At 40.8% G+C, this 21,100-nt stretch overlaps 2 protein-coding genes across 2 annotated transcripts in view; one reads left to right on the top strand and one right to left on the bottom strand.

The window, feature by feature from the left end:
* On the top strand, positions 1-16,981 carry Mtif3 (mitochondrial translational initiation factor 3). The gene is made up of 4 exons (XM_070003072.1): positions 1-80; positions 12,550-13,013; positions 15,273-15,430; positions 16,255-16,981. Exons 2-4 carry the CDS (start codon positions 12,551-12,553, stop codon positions 16,453-16,455), a joined length of 822 nt encoding a protein of 273 aa, XP_069859173.1. The 5' UTR covers positions 1-80; position 12,550; the 3' UTR covers positions 16,456-16,981.
* Gtf3a (general transcription factor IIIA) overlaps positions 16,444-21,100 on the bottom strand; it is a 15,887-nt gene continuing 11,230 nt past the window's right edge. The window contains exons 5-10 of the mRNA XM_070003319.1: positions 20,670-20,758; positions 19,429-19,502; positions 18,476-18,556; positions 17,811-18,040; positions 16,905-16,958; positions 16,444-16,686 (exon numbers count right to left, since the gene is read on the bottom strand). Of these exons, the coding sequence (XP_069859420.1) occupies positions 16,501-16,686; positions 16,905-16,958; positions 17,811-18,040; positions 18,476-18,556; positions 19,429-19,502; positions 20,670-20,758 (714 nt within the window). The 3' untranslated portion in view covers positions 16,444-16,500. The remainder of the gene's footprint in view (positions 16,687-16,904; positions 16,959-17,810; positions 18,041-18,475; positions 18,557-19,428; positions 19,503-20,669; positions 20,759-21,100) is intronic.

Consider the following 21,100-nt stretch of genomic DNA (forward strand, 5'->3'; position numbering starts at 1 on the left):
GGCGACACGGGTTTCGAGGCTGCGCCGGTTCGCGGGCTCCCTAAGCCGGACATTAGCGACTGCCGCCGACCCCGGGGCAGGTAAGGCTAGGGAAGTGAGAGGCGAGAGGCCAGAGACGTGGTCTCGGGGGCCGTCCCTGCAGAGGGAGCGGCACCGCGCTCGGCCGCGTGTCCCCGGAAGGTCGGCTCCACCCTGGGCGGCCGTGCGGAGGGCGGGGAGGCTTCCAGGCCCTGCTGCGGGGCCTGGGACTCAGCCGGGCTCTAAAGCTGCCGTCGGACCCAGGCCGGCTTCTCAGGGGCGGGTAACCTGAAGCCCTCCCGGGCCAGTCCCGGCCGCGCTACGCCGCTCCGGCCCGCTCTCGCGCACGTACGTAAGTACGTACTCGCGCACTCCTGCGGGACGTCCCCACTTCCCTCCAGGCAGAGGCGTGTCGCGGGCCCGAGGTGGGCGTGGCCTCCGGTGGGCGTGGCCGCCCCTTGGAGACTTAGGTCCTCTCTTGCCGGAAGTGCTTGCTGCCTGCTCGGGGACTCGTCTGGGTTCCAGTACCATCTACTGCACGGAAAGGCTGGGCAGGGGGATTTTGCTTGCTGCCAGGTGCTGCACGTGGAAATCTTAGTGGGAGTGGTTGCGGAATGAAGGATTTAAAAAAAAAAAAAAGCCCATTCATCGTTTAGATTGTTCTAAAACAACCGGGCTTCTGTGGCTCACGCCTGTAATCCTAGCTACCCAGAAGACTGAGATCTGAGGCTCGAGGTTCAAAGCCAGCCGTGGCTGCAAAACTCCGGGAGCTTCTTCTCTCCAATAAAATCACCAGAAAGACGGAAGTGGCGCTGTGGCTCAAAGTGGTAGAGCGCAGGGACAGCTCCCAGCCCCTGGGTTCAAGCCCCATTACCGACAAAAAAAAAAAAAAAAGTTTTAAAGGATCCTGAAAGAAGTAAAATAAGTTGTTGTTTTAACCCAGAAGCTGTGATTCATATACGTGTTATGGAAGGCTTCAGTCTAACTACAGAGAGTGGCTGGCAGGATGTGCAAAATTAACTACAATTTACTGTGCTAGGCTCTCTACTAATGAATTTACCACACTTGTTCTCTGTTTCACAACTTATGGTCAAGTGAGGGAGAGTAATAGTGTATCACAAAATTTTAGTGTTGGTGTTATAAGGGAAGGAGAAACTGGATTATGGAAACATTGAATGTTAAGATCAACAAACATTTGGGGGAGGCGACAGATCCTGTTTAGTGTGGGAGATAATCAAAATAATGCCCTGAGAAAAAGAGTGGAGACAGGTATCTGTGTTTTCTAAACCAAGGGAAAGATTAGAGTAGGGTGTGGTTTGGGCAGTACAAGAACCTGAAGAAGTAGAAGTTGAGGGGATAATGAGCAGGACTTTGGGTGTAGGGACAACAGGGCAGTGGGGCCTAGCAAGAGATGAATGATCTTACAACAGCGGTAGCAGAGGATATGGAGAGAAGTCGATGGATTTGACTGGGATTTGAAGTAAATGAGACATGGTATTGGAATGATGGTGAAAATGAGAGGGTTGAAATGTCAAAGAGAACATTTGTCTCTGATGCACAATCACTGAAATACTGAGTTGTGGAAGAGGACATGGCCATTTAGATGATTAACATACAGGAGGAAGCCCAACTTGATGCTGAGTCTTTAGTTCTGGGTTTACAAGGTTCTCAAACATTTCTTGACAGTTATTTCAATTTTATAGCTAAAGGAATGGGGTTAAGTAATTGACCAAAGATATATGTGGACTCTTCTCAATGTTGTAAGAGAGACTTATAGCTCTTACATGTCTTAACCTCATTATGGAGAGTGCTTTGTGTTCCAAATGGAAGAGCAAAACTGGAGCCAAGGGAGCATAGCATGAAGGCCCAGTAGGCATAGTGCAAGCTCAGGCTAAAATGTGACAGAGGGGACAGCTCACAGTCAGAGTCAAGGACTTTTTTTTAATGTGTGTGCTAGTACTGGGGCTTGAACTTAGGGCCTGGGCACTGTCTGTAAGCTTTTTTTCCTCTCAAGACTGATGCTCTATCACATGAACCATGGCTCTGCTTCCAGCTTTTTTATGGCTAATTGGAGATAAGAGTCTCTTAGACTTTTCTGCTTAGGCTGACTTGGAACCCTGATCTGTGATCTCAACCTCTTGAGTAAATAGGTGTGAGCCATTAGTACCCAGCTCAAGGATATTTTGAAACTCCTTTAAATGGTGGGAGAGAGAATTCTTAAGAGTGATAGAAATAGCCAAAATTAATTTCAGAAATATGTAACCATGTGAATCTGTAACTCTAATCAATCTTTCCTGGAATAAATAGATATCAATATGAGCTTGTGAATAAGTATCAACAAGTAAGAAAGAACGAGTGAACAAATAATCAAAAGCATTTCATCTGTTCAGTCTATATAGTTTTCCCACACACTCATATCTACTATGCTATTTATTTATATATTTCAGGAAGTTTCCTTGCAAATACACTAATAGTACCTCACAAAAGGTACAAAACAATGTGTTGGTAAGGGCAATGCAAATGTCCAATAGAGCACAATAATTTAGTCATTTTTAAGGGCATAAAAATGTTCTTGGAAGTTTTATTCATAAGAACCTAATCCAAACTGCCTAGGTGTTATTTTTCAAACTTCGTATGTTCTTAGAAATCAAGAGTCAGGTGCTGATGGCCCATTCTTTTTTTTTTTTTTTTTTCTTGGGTCCGGTCGTGGGGCCTGAACTCTGGGCCTGGGCGCTGTCCCTCAGCTCTTCAGCTCAAGGCTAGCACTCTACCACTTGAGCCACAGCACCACTTCTGGCTTTTTTCTTTTTGTTTATGTGGTGCTGAGGAACTGAACCCAGGGCCTCATGCATGCAAGGCAAGCGCTCTACCACTGAGCCACCTTCCCAGCCCCGTGGTGGCCCATTCTTGTACCTAGCTGAGGTCTGAGGATCCTTGTTCTAAGCTAGCCTGGGCAGATAAATCTAAGAGACTTTTATCTGCAATTAACCATTAAAAAGCCAGACAGGTATGTGGCTCAGGCTTTGTATTTTTTGAAAAAGCCAAGCAGGAGTGAGAGGCCCTGAGTTCAAGTCCTTGTAATAACATAATAAAGTAAAATTAAAACTAAAAAGCCTCATGCCAGTGGCTCATGCCTGTTACCTAGCTACTCAGGAGGCTGAGATCTGAGGGTTGTGGTTTGAAGCCAGCTCAGGCAGGAGTTTGTGAGATTTTTATCTTCAGTTAACCACCAAAAAACTGGAAGTGGAGCTGTGGCTCAAGTGGTAGAATGCTAGCCTTGAACAACTGGTACAACACCAAGGCCTTGAGTTCAAGTTCCAGGACTGGCACAGGAAGGAGGAGGAGGAGGAATTAAAAAAAAAAAGAAATCAAAAGGATATAGTTAATGACAAGAGAAGGGATGAATCCTGAAAACATTACATTTAGATGTCTTACACTAAAGAGTACCTACAGTTTAATTCTATTTATATGAGGTCAGACAATGATGGGGAAAAAATAAGAATAACAGATGCTCTCAGGCAGGATGGAGGCCAACTTGGAAAAGACATGATAGAACTTTCTGGATAGTAATGATGTTAATAGTAGTTTACACTACTCACGATATGCTTAATTAAGATTTGTACACTTCAAGCCGGGCGCTGGTGGCTCACGCCTGTAATCCTAGCTACTCAGGAGGCTGAGATCTGAGGATCGCGGTTCAAAGCCAGCCCGGGCAGGAAAGACCGTGAGACTCCTATCTCCAATAAACCACCAGAAAACCGGAAGTGGCGCTGTAGCTCAAGTGGTAGAGCGCTCGCCTTGAGCTGAAGAGCTGAGGGACAGCGCCCAGGCCCAGAGTTCAAGCCCCATGACCGACAAAAAAAAAAAAAAAAAAAAAAGATTTGTACACTTCATTATATGTAAATTACCTCAAAAGCAAAGAACTGTAAACAAATGTTTAACATATATTATATGTATGCCAAAGTTTTTGGCATTCTCAAAAGTATTAAAATGTACCAAAACAAAATGAGTAGAAAGAGAAATAGACTGATGAAGCAAAGATGACATGTTGTGAATTATAGAATCTAGGTGGTAAGCATTCGGGTTTTCTTTGCTGTAAAGACTTTCAACTTCTTTGCATGTTTAAACATTTTCATAAAAAATACTTCCAGCTTTTTGGTAGTTAATTAGAGATTATATGAGTCTCATGGGTTATCTGCCTAAGCTGGCTTTGAACAAGGATCTTCAGATCTCAGCCTCCTAGGTAGTTAGGATTACAGGTATGAGCCATTGGTGCTTAGCTAATGGCTTAATATTTAAATAATTTCTATTTCTCATTGTGAGGTTCATACATTAAAATTACTGTGTATCCTTTGGAACAATGCAATTGACATTGTATTCACATATCATTCTAGGACAGTCATTGAATGCTTAATAGGCATCCTAATTCCTCATTTTTAAGTATTTCAGTGAGTATGTAAGTACATAAGGAACAAATAAAATGTGTGTTTGAGCCAGTTACCAAATTTAAAGCAGATTCTTACAGCACAGTATGACCTGAGTAAAGTCATCACATCAGAAATAGCTCTCTGCTACTATGTAATTAAGTAATTTGTAGGTAATTTTAAGTAATCAACTTTAAAATACCTGCCTTTTAGAATATTATGGCTGTTTCAGTCAGTATATTCTTGGGAGAGAAATCCCCCGATATTGCCATATGAACATAAATCCCTTTATTTTTTACTTACACCAATCTGACAGCACGATCAGAGATCATTCATGAGAAAACATGGCTTCCTATTTTATACCAGCCTTGAAAAGTGAAGTATAATATTAGACATCACAGCTTACTACCATTGAACCTGCATACATTGTTTATAATTTTTATTCATCCTCTAAAAATTCTGTCCTTTTCTTCCTTCCTTCCTTCTTCTCTCCCTCCTTTTCCTTTTCCTTTTTTCCACAACCCAGTGGTTCACAGGAGTTGGTAAGAAATATCATCATCCCGAGGATGCTGGCAGGCCTTTTTCCTGAGAGACACTGCCCAAATACAGACATGCTGACCTCCAACTGTTAATTAGAAAAACATGTATAAGTTCACAGAAATTATCAGTTATTTGTGTGGTGAGATAATTTATAAATTTGGCTGGTTGAAAACTAGATCAAGGAAGCAATAATATACAATGCAAAAAAAAAAAAAAAGAATGTTAACCTGGCACTGTCTTCTTTTACAGTCAGTTAGACATAGGCTTGTTACTAATAAAGGGAATGTATTTTTCAAGATGTACAAAACCAGAATGTCAGTTTATTAAATTACAGTGAAATATAAAGTTTACAGACTGGAAATAGTAATACTGACATGACGTAAGTTTTTTCACTCTGGGCTATTCAATTTCTTTAAAAACTATTTTTTAAAAATAACATACAAAAAAGTGAGCAGCCATAATTGCATTATCAACTTTATATTTTGTGCTGTGCCATTTCAAAATAAGTGACAGGTGTCATGGTACTAAATACTTTTAGCATTCATTCCTAAGAATTCTATTTTCACATGAAGACAATTAACAGCACTTCTCTTGTAGTCTTAACTTCTAATCCATATTTACATTTCTCCCTCATCCCTTTCATGCCTTTCCAGCTACCTTTTTCCCAACACATTGCATATGATTGCATCTTGAATTTATTGTTTAAGAATAGTCTGCTGGGCTGGGAAAATGGTTCAGTGGTAGAGTGCTTGTCTTGCATGCATGAGGCCCTGGGTTCGATTCCTTGGCACCACATAAGCAAAAAGAAAAAAGCCGGAAGTGGCGCTGTGGCTCAAGTGGTAGAACGCTAGCCTTGAGCTGAAGAGCTGAGGGATAGCGCCCAGGCCCAGAGTTCAGGCCCCACGACCGGACCCCTCCCCCCCCAAAAAAAAGAATAGTCTGCTTCTTCCCTTTTCATTCCCAAAGATACTGACTCTTTTGTTTTTAAGACATAAACCAGTTGCTGTGTCCCATAATCTAAATTTGTGAGACTTTTCCTGTGGTGTCGTCAGGTTTCTCCTCTCTGAATCTGGCCCTGGTACTCCTGGAAACTGGAACCTAGGTCTAGAAACTGTATCAGGTTCAGGTGAAGTTTTTGGGTTTTTTTGGTCAGTCGTGGAGCTTGAACTCTGGGCCTGGGTGCTGGCCCTGAGCTCTTCAGCTCAAGGAGAGTACTCTACCACTTGAGCCACAGCACCACTTCTGGTTTTCTGGTGGTTTATTGGAGATAAGTGTCGCACTGTCTTTCTTTGCCTGGGATGGCTTTGAAAGAGATCCTCAGGGGCTGGGAAGGTGGCTCAGTGGTAGAGTGCTTGCCTTGCATGTATGAGGCCCTGGGTTTGATTCCTCAGCACCACATACACAGAAAAAGCTGGAAGTGGGTGCCATGGCTCAAGTGGTAGAGTGCTAGCCTTGAGCTGAAGAGCTCAGAACAGTGCCCAGGCCCAGAGTTCAAGCTCCATGACCAGCAAACAAAAAAAAGAAAGAGATCCTCAGATCTCAGCCTCCTGAGTAGCTAGGATTACAGATGTGAGCCACCAGTGCCTGGCAAGGTGAAGCTTTCTTGACAAGGCTTTTAACCACGGAAGGTGCTGGATACTTGGGGTAGCTTCCTGTGGCACATGCTAGAATGTCACATTGCTCCATCCTTGCTGATACTGATTTGTAGTTTTGGTGTCAGTCAGCTCTCTTCTCTTAGAGAGTGTTTTCACCTTTTGAGTGTCGATTTATTCTGAAGTAACTTTTTGTCTTCAGCTTTCAATGCAGTGATCTGTTGCAGTTCTATTACCTGAATCGATGATGTCATTGAGGATAGCAAAATGATTTTCTAGTAATTTTCTACTTTCTTCTCCATTTATCAGCTGTCATTCTTCTCTAAAGAATAGCTTTCTTAATCCATAGGGGATAAATACAGTTTTTCCACTAAAAAGGTAGGATAAATGCTCAGCTTTAAAAAAAAAACTAAATTACAAATTTAGCCCTTTTCATAGTGGGGTACCAGCATGTAATGATTACATGCAGTTGTGGCAAGTTATAATTCTGGTATGTTTTTGCATATTCAGTGTGTTGAAATGAATTAGTCGTTTTTTTCTTTCATATTTGAGTTGTATCACAGTTGATCCTTAGGGAGTTCCTTCCTTCTGCTAAACTGTTAATGAATTCTCAACAAATGAAATTAAAGTTTCAGGGAAATCTGAACAGTAGTTATCTGTGATAAAAAGGGAGGATTATTAACTGAGATAATGTTACTGCAATTACTAAGAGGATAAAAGAACACCTTCTGTAGATACACAGTGATAACATAGGGTTTATTTTGATGGTTGTGGGGGGTGGAGATGAAATGGCCCTGTGCACCGTTTATTATACTGGATTTATAGGTTTAAAAGTTTTCTTTTTTATTTCTTTTTTATTTTTTAAAATGGTTATTTTAAAGGTGATGTTCAGAGGGGTTATAGTTACATAAGTCAGGTAAAGAGAACATTTCTTTTTGAACAATGTCACCCCTTTCCTTGCTCTCTCCCAGTTTTTCCCTCCCATTCTACTCACAAGTTGCATAGTTCATTTTCAACATAGTGTCTAGTGAGTACCACTGCTGCATTTGTTCACCCTTTGTCCCTCTATTTCTGTGTCTTCTTTACCCTACCAGATAGATAAAATGAACAAATAAGACAGAAAGAAAATAAAAACAGTAACAAAGAAAAAAAAACCCTCTTGTTTCCATTTCCTGGAGTTCATTTAAATAAATATTATTTTATCTGATAAGATGTACATAGGCAGAACAAATCATGTTGAGTGAAATAAGCCAAGATCAGAGACAAACAGCACATGGTCTCCCTGATAAGTGGATGTTAAATTCAAAATGCAACGATATGACAAAGTAAACAGGACTCAAGAAACAAAGAACCTTTTCTTAATTTGTCAAATTGTTTTTAGATGACTCCATGTTTTTGACCCCACATATGGTGTATTCATGGGCACATATGAGGGAAGCTAGGAGGAGGGCACAGAATCAGAGGGAAACAGGAAAAAATACAGTAGAGGGGTCCATCAGCTGCACTAGACATTGATTAAAGTGAACTAAGCAACTCAAGGGCAGCAATAGGAGGGAGAGAATGAGAGAAAAAGAGGGAACAGCTTACACTAAGCAAAAGGAAAGAATGTACATATCACCCAATTTGGAAGAAATAGTTGTATTGTCAAAGTTTATAGAGTCCACAAGCTTTATAAACCATGATAATGATAATTCACCTTGTGAAGGTTAAAAAATGTGTTTGTGACTTTAGCTAAATATCACTATCCTACAATACTGTGAAGTTTATGTACTCAGTCTCAAGAAATAAAAAAGGCATTTTCAAAAAAAAAAAAGATGCACATAGGTATTGTCTTTGTGTTCCTCTTGTAAGGTGTCTGTGTGTGAATGCCTGGAGTCCTGTATAATTTATCACGTTCCGGTATATGTATTAGATCTAGCTTCCACGTGTGAGAGAAAAACATGGGCCATTTGTCTCTTTGAACTTGGCTAACCTCACTTAACATGATTTATTCTAGTTTAAAAGTTTTCTTAATAGAGGATTTTGAAGTTGAGTTGGTTATTTGCCATTCACATTTAACATGTTAAATTTTCATTATATGAATTAACATTATGCTGAAGGTGAATTAACAGTATGTTAAGTGTGAATGTGTTATTTTTTTCTTAATTTTGCTTTTTTGTTGTTGTTCTTGTTGTATGGCTTGAACTTTGTGCCTGAGTGCTGTTCCTGTGCTCTTCAGCTTAAGGAGAGCACTCTACCACTTGAGCCACAGCACCACTTTGGGTTTTCTGGTGGTTAATTGGATATAAGTCTCATGGACTTTCCTGCCCAGGCTGGCTTTGAACTGCGTTCCTCAGATCTCAGCCTCCTGAGTAGCTAGGATTACAGGTGTGAGCCACTGGCACCCTGCTGCATTATATTTTTATAAGAACTAGTTTTGAAGGAATATATATATTTTTAACTGTGCTGAATTTAAGCACAGTTGAGCTACCATTCAAAGTTAATTACAGTAACCTGCTTTATCAACTCCTTAGGCAAGAAAATGTAATGCTTATTAAAATTTAAAATTGGAGCAATGGGAAAGGCCTTTGAAATAAAACGTATTTCAGCACTACTCTTTCCTTTTTTTCATCTTGAAAGTGTTTAAGAGACTTCTACAAAGTTTTATGTTATTTTTTTCTGAGTCTAGTACAGTTAAAAAATGTACTTTTAGCCAGGCACTGGTGGCTCAAACCTGTAATCCTAGCTACTCAGGAAGCTGAGATCTGAGGAACACGGTTCAAAGCCAGCCCAGGCAAGGAAAGTTTGTGAGGCTCTTATCTCCAATTAACCACCAGAAAACCAAAAGTGGCACTGTGGCTCAAGTGGAGGGGTTGCCTTGAGCTGAAGAGCTCAGGGACTGTCCAGGCCCAGAGTTCAAGCCCCAAAACTGACAAAAAAAAAATACTTTCCATAAAAAAATTAACAATGAAATTAGGAAGAAAGGGAAAAATAATGTCTTCTCTCTCAACCAGAGTTATTTGTCTTTTACTATATAGTTTTCTTTTTAATTTACTTACATAATGTTTTACATTTGGTAACTTGCTAAATAGGGCACATTGGCTTTCACCCATAATTGCTAGGTTAAAAGGCACTTAATATTTAAATAATTCATTTATGGTTAATAACACAACTTTGTATCTGTTGTTGGTAGAGACTTTGGGAAAAAATACCACTAATTTTAGACATGAAATTATAAAGGTCTGCAAAGAACTTTGGTTCTTAGAAAAAATTTGGGACTTGATACTGCTGTTTTTCTGATTATTAGTGGAAAATGTTCTCTGCTTTAGGTTTTTCTGCTTTTCTTAGTTTGGGGACCACTATAGTTTGGATCTTTAACATTCCTAAAAGTACTTGGTCTCCACACTGGGGCTATTGAGAGGTGGTAAAACCTTTAAGTGATAAGGCCTAGTGTAAGGATCTGATTTTTTTTTTAATTATTAAAAAGGAAATATGTCATCTCTTTTTAAAATCCAATCTGCTTGCCCTTAGATCCATTCAATATGCAAATAGGTGGAGCTCCACCTACAGTTAGCAATATTGTCTAGTTGAGCACATCACATCGTCCATTCATGGTGATGAAGCATGTGCCCTTAGAGCCTCAAGATAGTGGTGTTAGGAATGTGAAGTAAGCAGCGTCCAGTGGGGAGTGTGCTGGGGAAGAGGTGCATCTGAACACACAAAGGTCAATTGCTGGCAGGCCCATTCCTCCATGTCTATACATTATACAGCAGTGAACAAAATGCTCACATTTCATTGTTTCATCAAACGTACATCCCTGTGAAGAGATGATGACCATCTATGCAAATACTAGGAAATGTGTCACACAGGGGACAGACATGATGGAGTTGTTTTTAAAGCCAGGTTGTGAGCTTGAAAGTGATAGAGTGAAAGAAGTTGGAAAATTCTTAATTTGTGTTTCAAGGCAAGGGAGTTCTGAGTCCAGCGGCCCAAAAGGGGAACATGGTCAGGGTCATTCTTCCTATGGAACAGCAAGAGGCAGCAAGCCTCAGATAGCACTGCTTCACTTTTTCTTCCCATTCATTTTTATTATTAATTGTACAAAGGTACAACTCTATAAGTCAGATTATGAGTACAGTGTTTGTTGGTCAGTATCATTCCTTCCTTTGTTCTTCCCTGTTTTTCTCCCTATTATCTATAGCTATCTACCTATCTACCTATTATCTATAGCTGTCTCCTTCCTATTATCCATCTGTATCTGTTTGTTTCTCTATATCTATCATCCATCTATCTTGCAGCTGTAACCCTATGCTTGGCACATGATAGGCCTGTGCTCTGCTAACATCTCCAGTGCTGCCACTGGTGCCATTGTTGTCATTAACTCTAAGGGGCAAAGCAAGAGCAGAGAGTGAGTTATGTATTTTCAGCAAGATGCTAGCAGTGGTAGTGAGAAAGGCTGCATCTTGGATACAGTAGAATTTGCTGGTGGAATTGGAAGTCCTTTGATGTCTTGGTGCCTTTGATGTTTTGGGCAACTGGAAGGATGTATGTCCACATTCTCTGAGGCAGGGAAGCAGAGGGGAGAGCAAGTCCGAACATCCAAAACTGAAATGTGGAAAGGTTGACTCACAGATGACTGTTACTTATCTAAGGGAGGCAGGCAGTTAACTTTGTAGGTCTGAAATGTGGAGAGAATAGAACCAAAACAGTAAACGGGGTGTTAGCAAGTGAGCTAAGGAAGATTGTCCATTACTTTGGTTTTCATTTCACTTGCCAGTATGACAGTTGAAGGATACTGATCAGGTGGGATAGAATCAAAGCCAGGGCCAGTGGTTCCTACTTTTTTTTTGGTGTCAGTCCTAGGCCTTGAGCTCAGCCTGTGTGCTGCCCCAGAGTTTTTTTGCTTAAGGCTAGCACCACCATTTGAGCCACAGCTCTACTTCTGGCTTTATATGATGGTTAATTAGAGATAAACAGTCTCTTGGACTTTCCTGCCTGGGCTGGCTTTGAACCTCAATCCTCAGATCTCAGCCTCCTAAATTGCTAGGATTATAGGCATAATCCTACCATTTATTTCTATTTTTAAACACCCCCATGTGATTCTCACACAGGTATCACAGGAACCAGCTTTGAGAAATACCATGCTGTACCTCCTGGCATTTGTAATTTCTCACAACTCACACATTCAACAGCTCCATTCTCTAGCATATCTCTTGGTGAGATGGTTGGTCCCTTTACCCTTCAGCCTGAGCTTCTACTGAAGATTTGTATGAAAGGTCAGAGATACAGTATGGTAGAGAAGCAACTAAAAGTAAAAACATCATTTTATATATTGAAGATTCAGTCTTATAGCATGAAATGAATGTCTCATCACATATATCTAAGGCTAATATTTGTTGTCTAATATTTGTTAGTGATGCCTGCTTTAAATGCTTACCAATCTCTGTAGAGTCTATGGTTAGCACTTGATTTGTGTCAGTGTATTTCCTTTCAGTTTGCTCAGTTTCCTTCTTAGAGCGTCTCCTCTCCCTAACAGTGGTATCATTTATATACCATCAGACACTGATAAATTATTAGCAGTTAATCATATTGGAAACTTTTAAGTAGGCATTTATGAATCAACAAACATTTTCTATGTAGCATCACCATAAATAAACCCTCTCAGAATGTTTTTTGCTTTTGGAGTTGTGGAGAAAATGGTTAAGTAGAACCAAAAGTGCAAGAAAAAGTAGAAAATCAAAAAGCACAACATAGGTTCACTTCTATAACCAGTTGCATAAGGGACTGATTGTAGCACCATGAGTTGGTCTGGCCAGGGTTACCCAGTAGCCTACCTTATAGGTGTCAACCTTCCCACATATGCATCTGGTTATCCTGAGAATAGTACTTTCCGTGACATTCATAGAGGACAGCCTCTACAGACTCCCACATGCCTTGCCATAGACCACAGGAATAAATGATTGAACCTGAATGAACTTTTCTCATTATTTTCTTAGGATGGCTGCTTCTCTTCTAAATAGGTTAATACTACAAGCTGTGAAGACTGAAAATAATTGCATTAGAAGGTGTTTTAGTAAACACATCATCATTAAAAAAGAAGCCCCAGCACAGTTGTTTCTAATTGCCTCTGGCCCAAGACCGTCCTACCTAATCCATACAAAAGGTTTTAGTACTGTTGAAGACACACAGGTTGAGAAGAAAAACCAGAAAAAGAGTAGCACCACTTTTTCTAACACTGGAAGGAAAATTAGCGAGCGAATTATTCATGTCTTTGATGAAAATGGCAATGACTTGGGACTCATGCACCGAGCAAATGTGATCAGACTCATGGATGAGCGAGACTTAAGACTGGTGCAGAGGAATTCCAGCACAGACCCCCCAGAATACCAGCTCATGACAGGAGTGCAGATCCACCAGGAACGGCTCAGGCTGAGAGAGAAGGAAAACAGACAGAAAACTGGTATGTGTTTTGCTGTGTGCTACCTGAATCCTTTAGAACTACAAGTCAGTTTAAGTTCCAGCATTTGCCAAGGAGCCTATGACAAGGGGTAATGAGAAACTGGACCATTCAATCTTTTTAATAATTCCACCAACATTCCCAGTATTGTTTCCTCTTCCATCCCTCGCTTGTTCCCATTCCTTTTTTCTTCACTTTCTCTTGATCTGTGTCCAGTGTCTCTTCCTTTAGATATGAAGTGAGGAAGAAATAAAGTGAACCAAAAAAATAATGAAAACTTTCTCCTATACCATAGCCTTGGCTCCAAATGCTATGGCAGAGTGGCTGATGGATAATGACATGAGATTTGGAAATGAGTGCCAGTTCCTGTCATAGTCTAGGCAATTTAACCTCCATCCTTTGTTTTGGTTTTCAAGCAGCTTCTAAATTCTGAAGGGATTCACAGAACATCTCTCATGTCATAATACTCTATTGTAGTATAGGTCATGATGTGGATTTGCATACTTGGCCAGTCATCTTTCAGACACCTGTTCAGTGAAGCCTCATAGAGGTATGATTTGTATGGGAAGGATGTGTTTTTCATGGTTCTCAGAAAGTGCTGAATATTATGAAGTACTGCTAAGTAGGATGCACACTGGGACAAAGGACAGAGAGATGTCCCAGTGCAGCCATCCTGAAGCTGTATTCTTAAGGAAAGTCACACCTTATCTTACCTCCATTTTATTTTTATTTTATTTTTGTTGGTTGTGGGTCTTGAGCTCTGGGATATGGGCACTGTCCCAGAGCTCTTCAGCTCAAGGTTAGTGCTCTACCACTTGAGCCACAGCTCCATCTCCAGCTTTTTCTGCTTATGTGGTGTTAAGGAATTGAACCCGAGGCTTCATGTAAGCAAGGCAAACACTATACCACTGAGCCACCTTCCCAGCCCCCTAACCTCAATTTTACAAAGCAACATTTAACAAGGATGTTGACATGTCTGAAAACAGACATTCAGAGGAGATAAAGACATCAAACTGTCATATTCCAAACAGTTGAACAGAATAGAGAGGCTTGGAGAAGTTGAAGAAAATGTGTCAAAGGAGCTAATGAGTCCCAATAAGAGACTCAGAGCAAGCAAGTAGGTGTTAAGCCCTTTAAAACAACTTTTTAACTATTTTTTTAATCTTCTTTGTTACTAGGAATTGAACCCATAACACTGTACTTGCTAAGCAAGTATTTTGCCACACCCCAGCTACCTTTTAATGTTAAAAGCATGCAGAGAAAAGATAATAAACATGTCACCCATCATTCAAAGTGAATCAAAACAAGACATTGCAAAAAAGTTGAAGTTCCTTCATCCTCCCCAAAAGTATCCCTGCTCAATTCATGATTTTGGAGTATTAAGCCAGTCCAAGTTAAACTCATTATATCTAGATATATTCACAAACAGTATATACTGTGTAAAATGTGTAAAAGGCACATTTTTTCAAGATCTGTCCACATTTATATAATAGCTGCAGCTAATTTATTATAATTACTGTATGACATCTCTATGACCTTGGGCTTGTTCCCAGTTTTCCATTATTATGAACACTTGTGCATACTCTAGGTTCTATGAACCTAAATGGGTCAAATTGCACTCAGCATCAACATTATGAAATCTTCCTCTGCACTCTCACCCACACTTGGTACTGCCACACTAATTTTTATCTTGCTAATGGTGAGAAACCATCATTTCCTGTTGTGTTGCCTTCCACCAGCTAAGCACCTTTTTCTTTTTCCTATGTCTGTTCATCCTTATTTCTCTTGATCTTTCTCCCAGATTTGTAGTTCTATGTAATGTAAAAACCTCCTTGAATTTTAAATACCTTTGCCAGGTAAAAATCTTATCTCCCTCACAAAAAAAGGAGCTCCTTGGGGCTGGGAAGGTGGCTCAGTGGTAGAGCGCTTGCCTTGCATGCCTGAGGCCCTGGGTTCGAGTCCTCAGCACCACATAAGCAAAAAGAAAAAAAGCCGGAAGTGGTGCTGTGGCTCAGGTGGTAGAGCACTAGCCTTGAGCTGAAGAACTGAGGGATAGTGCCTAGGCCCAGAGTTCAGGCCCCATGACCGGACCAAAAAAAAAAAAAAAAAAAAGGAGCTCCTGGGCATAAAACTCAAAGACAGATGGGGACTGTTAGGGTTTTTGTGGTAATTAATCTAAGATCCTAACCAACTGTGGGAGAAGTTCAAGTTTTAAAGGAGATTAGTAAATAGTCCCCGTACTAAATCTCAGTTTTAAACCAGGACCAACTGTGACAAAGGAATTAACTTTCTCTTCAAATATTGCACAACATGATTTGAACACAAAGAGTAAACAGATTCAGCAGTGGATTGAGAAAAAATACAAAGTTCAAGTTACCATAAAGAAGAGCAAAAATGCAGATGTGCCAGAAAATAAAATGGTAAGTAAAAGTAGGTTTTCTAATATAAAATTGTTGAAAATCTGAAAAATTAAAAACAAAGGTGACTGATAATTCTAGTACCAAGTAAAGGTAACAGCTTTCTAGCTTCTCAATATGCATGGACACTGTTTTTCCATTCTAACATCAGCTGCAGTATGAAAACACTGCTCTCTCATATAAGAGTCATATAGTACTCTGTTTCACAGAAAGCATATATTTTACTTTTCCTTTAACATAGGAACAGTAGAAGCCTCTTTTAGGTTCTCTCTATCTTTTAGAGAAATGTTATAGGGTAGAATCCCAGGAGTTTTTAGGCATCTGTTCTGCTTTAAAGTTTTGGTAACTTTATCATCTATTCAAGGCAGCACTGGGGCCGTGGTTTTCAACCTGAGCTATGTGAGGATCACTTAGGCCTAGGGTGCAGCCCAAGAAATATGAACTGTTGGAGCCTGGGGTTTCTAGTTCTTTTAAAAATCACCCCCAATTGACCTGGAGCATATTAATGTTGGGAACTGCGCTGAGCTAACAAATTTTGGGATAAGGAAGGTATATTGTCAAGGCCCAAACCCATTGGTATATGCTTTTGAAAAAGTTACGCCGGGGCTAACTGGAGCCCTTTAGTGCCAGAATAGTGGAGACAGGACCATCAAGTCTGCAGTGTGTCAGTTTCATGGAGTTCCAGTACGGACTTCAGTCACTTAATCCTATGTGAATTGCCTAACCAGTCATTTAAATAGCAGAAATTCAAGTGTTCTGGCTTTTTGTGTGTGTTCATTAAAGAACATCAGAGATGACGATTTTAAATTCATTTTGGATTGTTTTAGGAGGAGATATTTAACCAAATACTCCAGACTATGCCTGGACTAGCTGCCTTCTTAACCAAGCCACAAGCTGTCAAAGGAGGAAGAGCCTTCACATGTGTTTTCCGTCATCTGAGCAAAAAGGAAGAGAAGGCATATGAAGATGGCCAAAAAAGCTATACTCTGGACAAAGAAAATGCTAATGACAGGGAATTGAGTGTTTAGCATCAGTATTTTAATTAAAAAAAAAAAAAATCTCACTTGGCTCCTTCAGCGAGGCTGAGCAGTTCCTAGTGGAAGGTGAAGTATTGCAACTGCCGAAGGCACCTGGTCTTCCACACAGCTCTGCGACTCTCCATCCTGAGACAAAGACGAACCTTTCCCCCGTTTCACTTTAGGAGGAATGTATCCACTAAGACGAGATGCCAAGCTCCGTTTTTCACGAGATCTTTTTACCTTTGAAAACAAGGAAAACAGACTGGAACGGAGAATCAAAGTGACTACTTCAAATTGCTATACACGCCAACAAAAAATATTCCTTTACAGAGACCCACATCTTTAACAGGGGCACACACACAGTAAAGAAGGTGGAAATAGTCCACAGAGATGGGTGGCATGTGGCTGTAAGCAGGGTTGGTGTTAAAGCAAACCATGACTGAGTAATTTCCACTTACTTTCATTTTCTTCTTGTCAGGATCATGTACCACAGCATGCCTGATGAGACTTTGCTACAGTGAAGGAAAAAGAAAAACATGATTTTAAAAACTCAACACATGGTGTTTAACATAAAAATGCAATAAATTGTCAGCCTTCCTAATGTTGTGTATTCCACTAAATCAGGAATTTATCTTCAACCTCTGTGCTTTGGGGTTTTGACAGACTTTCCTAGGGACCTGTGTTAGGAATTTATACCATCCAAACCACTTATAGGCTTAGTTCTTTCCTAAGAGGGGAGAAAGACTTTTCTATATGAACGATTCCAAGCTCAAGGGTACTTCTAACTGAATCTATGTAAACCAGTCCCTAAACACTGGTAGGGAATCTACCCTGTTGATAGATGACAGTGCTGACTTCCTCAGCTTCCAGACATTTTCTAAGTCTGGGAGGTTCTGAGTGAGCCTAATTCTTTGTTTAGTTTTTATTATTATTTAAGGTAAGAGCCTGTAAGACACAAATTGCACAGGCCTCTTCTCATCCAACATTATACATCAAGTCCAGACCTACACAAAATCCCAGTCCAGAGTTCACTCACTCTGTGTTAACCACTCCTCTTCCCAGGCCCTAGGTGATGGGCTAAAAGGACACCCAAAGTACCAACAAGCTTTCTAATGCTCTACTTAGGATTTCTGGGCCCCTCTCAGCACTTTTGGCTTGACCAGGCCAGAGTGGACCAAGGAGCTACACTTCCAGTGAGCTCCCAGCGAACATTTCTGCCACTGAGCATGGCAACTGTGGCAGTTTTGCAGACCTGAGGGAAGAAGTATCTCAGCCAAAGCAAGACTGCATGTATGGCATCTGTTCCCCCTCCCCCCCCCCTCTCAGTATACCTGAAGAGCCCAGTGTGGAAACAGGGCACTTACTTTCATTGCAAATGTTTTGCTACAGCCAGCATATTCACATACAAATGGGCGCTTCTCCTCATGGAAAGAGAGAATGTGGCTCTGGAGATTGAACACAGTCGTGTAGGTCCTACCACAGCCTTCTCTTGGACACCGATACACATCTCTTTCTGGGGCATGAGTTTTCATGTGTTGCTTAAGATGATCTTTGCGTTTAAATCTTCTCTGGCATACTTCACATGTTATTTCCTCTAGTGGAATAATCAGACAAATTTAGTTACTTCCTTTGATATTTCTGTAAGAAAAATGAGCACTGAATGCTTAAATAACACACTCTAAATTAGACATTGAGTAGCTTATCACTACACAAAAATCAGAAATCTAGGAAAAATAGCCCTGCTTCTTAATATAAGAGAGTTGTCTCCATTTTCATGAGTCCTTATATCACTCCTAAGCTGCTTAGCTGTTCGCTTGTCAAGGTGGTCTTGAAATATTTCCAAGCGTCCTTCCCAGAGAATGCAGTGCCTCCCAAGACTTCCCTGGTACCACATGCCCAGTAGTACCAGCCCTGAGACTGCTCATCACTCAACAGCCTAAGGAGCCAGCACTTGACACATGTTTAATATTTCACTATCAGTTTTATAGGAGCAAATATCTATATACTATGCCGTTCATGTCTGCCTTACCTTTATGGGTTTCTCTCACATGTTTTAGAAGTTCTGTCCATGTTTTGGCCACAAAAGAACATCCCTTTTGACATACATAGCCTGTTTAAAAAAAAAAGTCAGTGCACTGCCTATTCTCAGGGCAAACACTAACTATAAATAGGAAGGAACCTTATGCCTACATAACCTTTCTTCTCTCCCAATAATAGTCTATTCTGTTAGATTGAAAAGATGAAGACAAAAGCCAAGATCCAGTGGTGCATACGTACAATCCTAGCTACTCAGGGACTGAGACATAGAGAATTGAGCAGGGTAAAGCTACAGAAGAACAAACCAGAGAATAACTGACCAGAATGGACACATGCATAACACTAGAATTGGGATAATCTGTCAATATAAACAGCCATGCTGTTTCAACCCCTAGGAACTAAAAAAGAATATAGCTGTTCTAAACACTTGTTCACTAATCTCACCAAAGGCTCCTGCATCTGCTATTTTGTCACTGAAAAAAAATAAATTCTAGGGTCTGGAATACTGAGTACAGCTACTAGAAATCCCTCATAGAAACAGGTAATAGATAAAAGTGTTTTTTAATCTCATTGCTATGAAAACCTTATTAGCTAAGTATTCTTAATGGTAAAATAGGAAAAAGATAGCACAGGTAGGAAACAAAAGAAGATAAAAACAATATAAAAGTAGAGGAGTGCCTGATAACTAGATGTTCTGAAATACAGAGCATGGGTAAGGCAATATGAGCAAACACAACAGTAAGCCTGAACAGCCAGAAGATAGTGGGAGGACACACAGTGGAGTCTTTTTGGGCAAAAGCAAAAGATCTGAACAAGCAGAATGATGTCCTTGCCTATATATTCCCTACCTTCTCAGTATGACCAAAGTACGATCTAGAAAGCAGTCAACAAATCCTACTACTGCAGTATTACCAGCACCGGCATATATAGGGCCTCTGTACATACCCTCGTGGACCTTCTCATGTCGTTTTAGCCTGCTGGGTGAGGCAAAGTGCTTCCCACATCCTTCCTGGAGACACCTGAGTAGCAACACTGAAGTATGAGCTGATCCATTTCAAGAGAGGATAAAAATACTTTGTCCTACTTCTCTCACCCCAGGCTCCCCTCTCCCAGCAACCAAACCAGTCATACATAGATAAGATTAACATAAAGCCCTAATCACAGGTAAAATTCAGATACCTGCCCAGCTTTGGAGCAAAGCAAACTTTGAAAAGGCCACAGTACTTTTGTTTATTTGACCAAATTAAACATTGTTGTCACTCTTGTATCTCTAAAAGTACAAAATGACTTGAAGAGGCTGTCTGATTTGGCATAAGTAAACACTTGAGTCACCCAGAGCTGTCTGTAGTGTGTCTAACAAAGCTGTCTAGGGGTTATGACAATAAGAAAACAAATAGGAAGAGGCAGGAGCTGTGGGTGAGCAATAAAAGCACAAGCTTGATCCCTAGCTCACCAAAATAACTATCAACAGAAGGCATGTGTCACTTGGGTGCTAATGCCACTGGCAATACTAGGATATGCCATTGACTCTAAGGACATTCTGATACTCAGCAGGACAAGGGCAGCCAGTGCAATCCAGAGGCAAAGCACCAGCAAACCTAGCCATTCAGGGAGCCACCAGCAGCAGGTGGTAAGCACCTTTCTGCAACCTGTGTAGCTCTATTCCACCATGTCCAGCCACCCTTGCATATCCTCAGGAAACCATAATGATCAGGAACTTGGACAGGGTCTACTGAAAGAGTTAGTTGACACCTTAGATTTCCCATCGAGCTCAACCACAACTGTAATAAGCTCAACATTATTCTGAAAAACATTTTTTTTAGAGAAATCACCACAAAATGTAACTTTGCAAATGTTCTGATACATAAACAGGCATACATAGGACACACAAACAGCCAGGCACCAGTGCTCATTCCTGTAATCCTAGAGACTCAGGAGGCTGAGATTTGAGGATCACCATTCAAAGCCAGTCCAGGCAGGAAAGTCCATGAGACCCTTACCTCCAGAAAACCAGAAGTGGCACTGTGGCTCAAGCAGTAGAGCCCTAGCCTTGAGCTGAAGAGCTGAGGGACAGCACCCAGAAGTGTTGGTAAGGAACCTGTATCAGGACACTGGCGACCCCCAACCTTTGCTTCTTGATCTGCATTCTAGAACTGCAGAGAATGCCAGCTTCAGGAAGCACCCACCTGAACAGGGGCTCGTTGGTATGCTGGCACTGATGGATTTTCAGCTGCTGGTGTTTCTTAAAGGCCTTCTCACAATCTTTGAAACTGCACTATTTAGAAAAGATTTGTTAGTCTTGACAAAAATAAGAGAATCTACAGTTCATAACAGTCTTCTTAAGACAAAAACCTTTCACTTTTTCCTTTTTATGCCAGCAATGGGGTTTGAATTTACGGTCTTGGTTCTTTCCCTTGGCTTTTTGCTTAAGGCTCCACCATTTGAGCTGCACCTCCATTTTTGGCTTTTTGTTAGTTATTTGGCAATAAGAGTCCCTCAGACCTTTCTGCCTGGGTTGGCTTCAAACCTAGAGCTTCAGGTCAAAAGTCTCTTGAGTGACTAGGATTACAGGTATGACCCGCCAGTACCTGGTTTGATAAAAGTCATTTTGGAAATT

Source organism: Dipodomys merriami, unplaced genomic scaffold (assembly GCF_024711535.1).
Source record: "Dipodomys merriami isolate MVZ:Mamm:240054 unplaced genomic scaffold, mDipMer1.0.p SCAF_6, whole genome shotgun sequence".
Classification (NCBI taxonomy): Eukaryota; Metazoa; Chordata; class Mammalia; order Rodentia; family Heteromyidae; genus Dipodomys; species Dipodomys merriami.

Bases quoted from the DNA above. Each gene is read 5' to 3' on its own strand.
- Mtif3 (XM_070003072.1), top strand. From the start codon at position 12,551: ATGGCTGCTTCTCTTCTAAATAGGTTAATACTACAAGCTGTGAAGACT. The intron at 13,014-15,272 runs GTATGTGTTTTG...GTTTTAAACCAG, and splicing joins GGAAAACAGACAGAAAACTG to GACCAACTGTGACAAAGGAA. The intron at 15,431-16,254 runs GTAAGTAAAAGT...GGATTGTTTTAG, and splicing joins ATGTGCCAGAAAATAAAATG to GAGGAGATATTTAACCAAAT.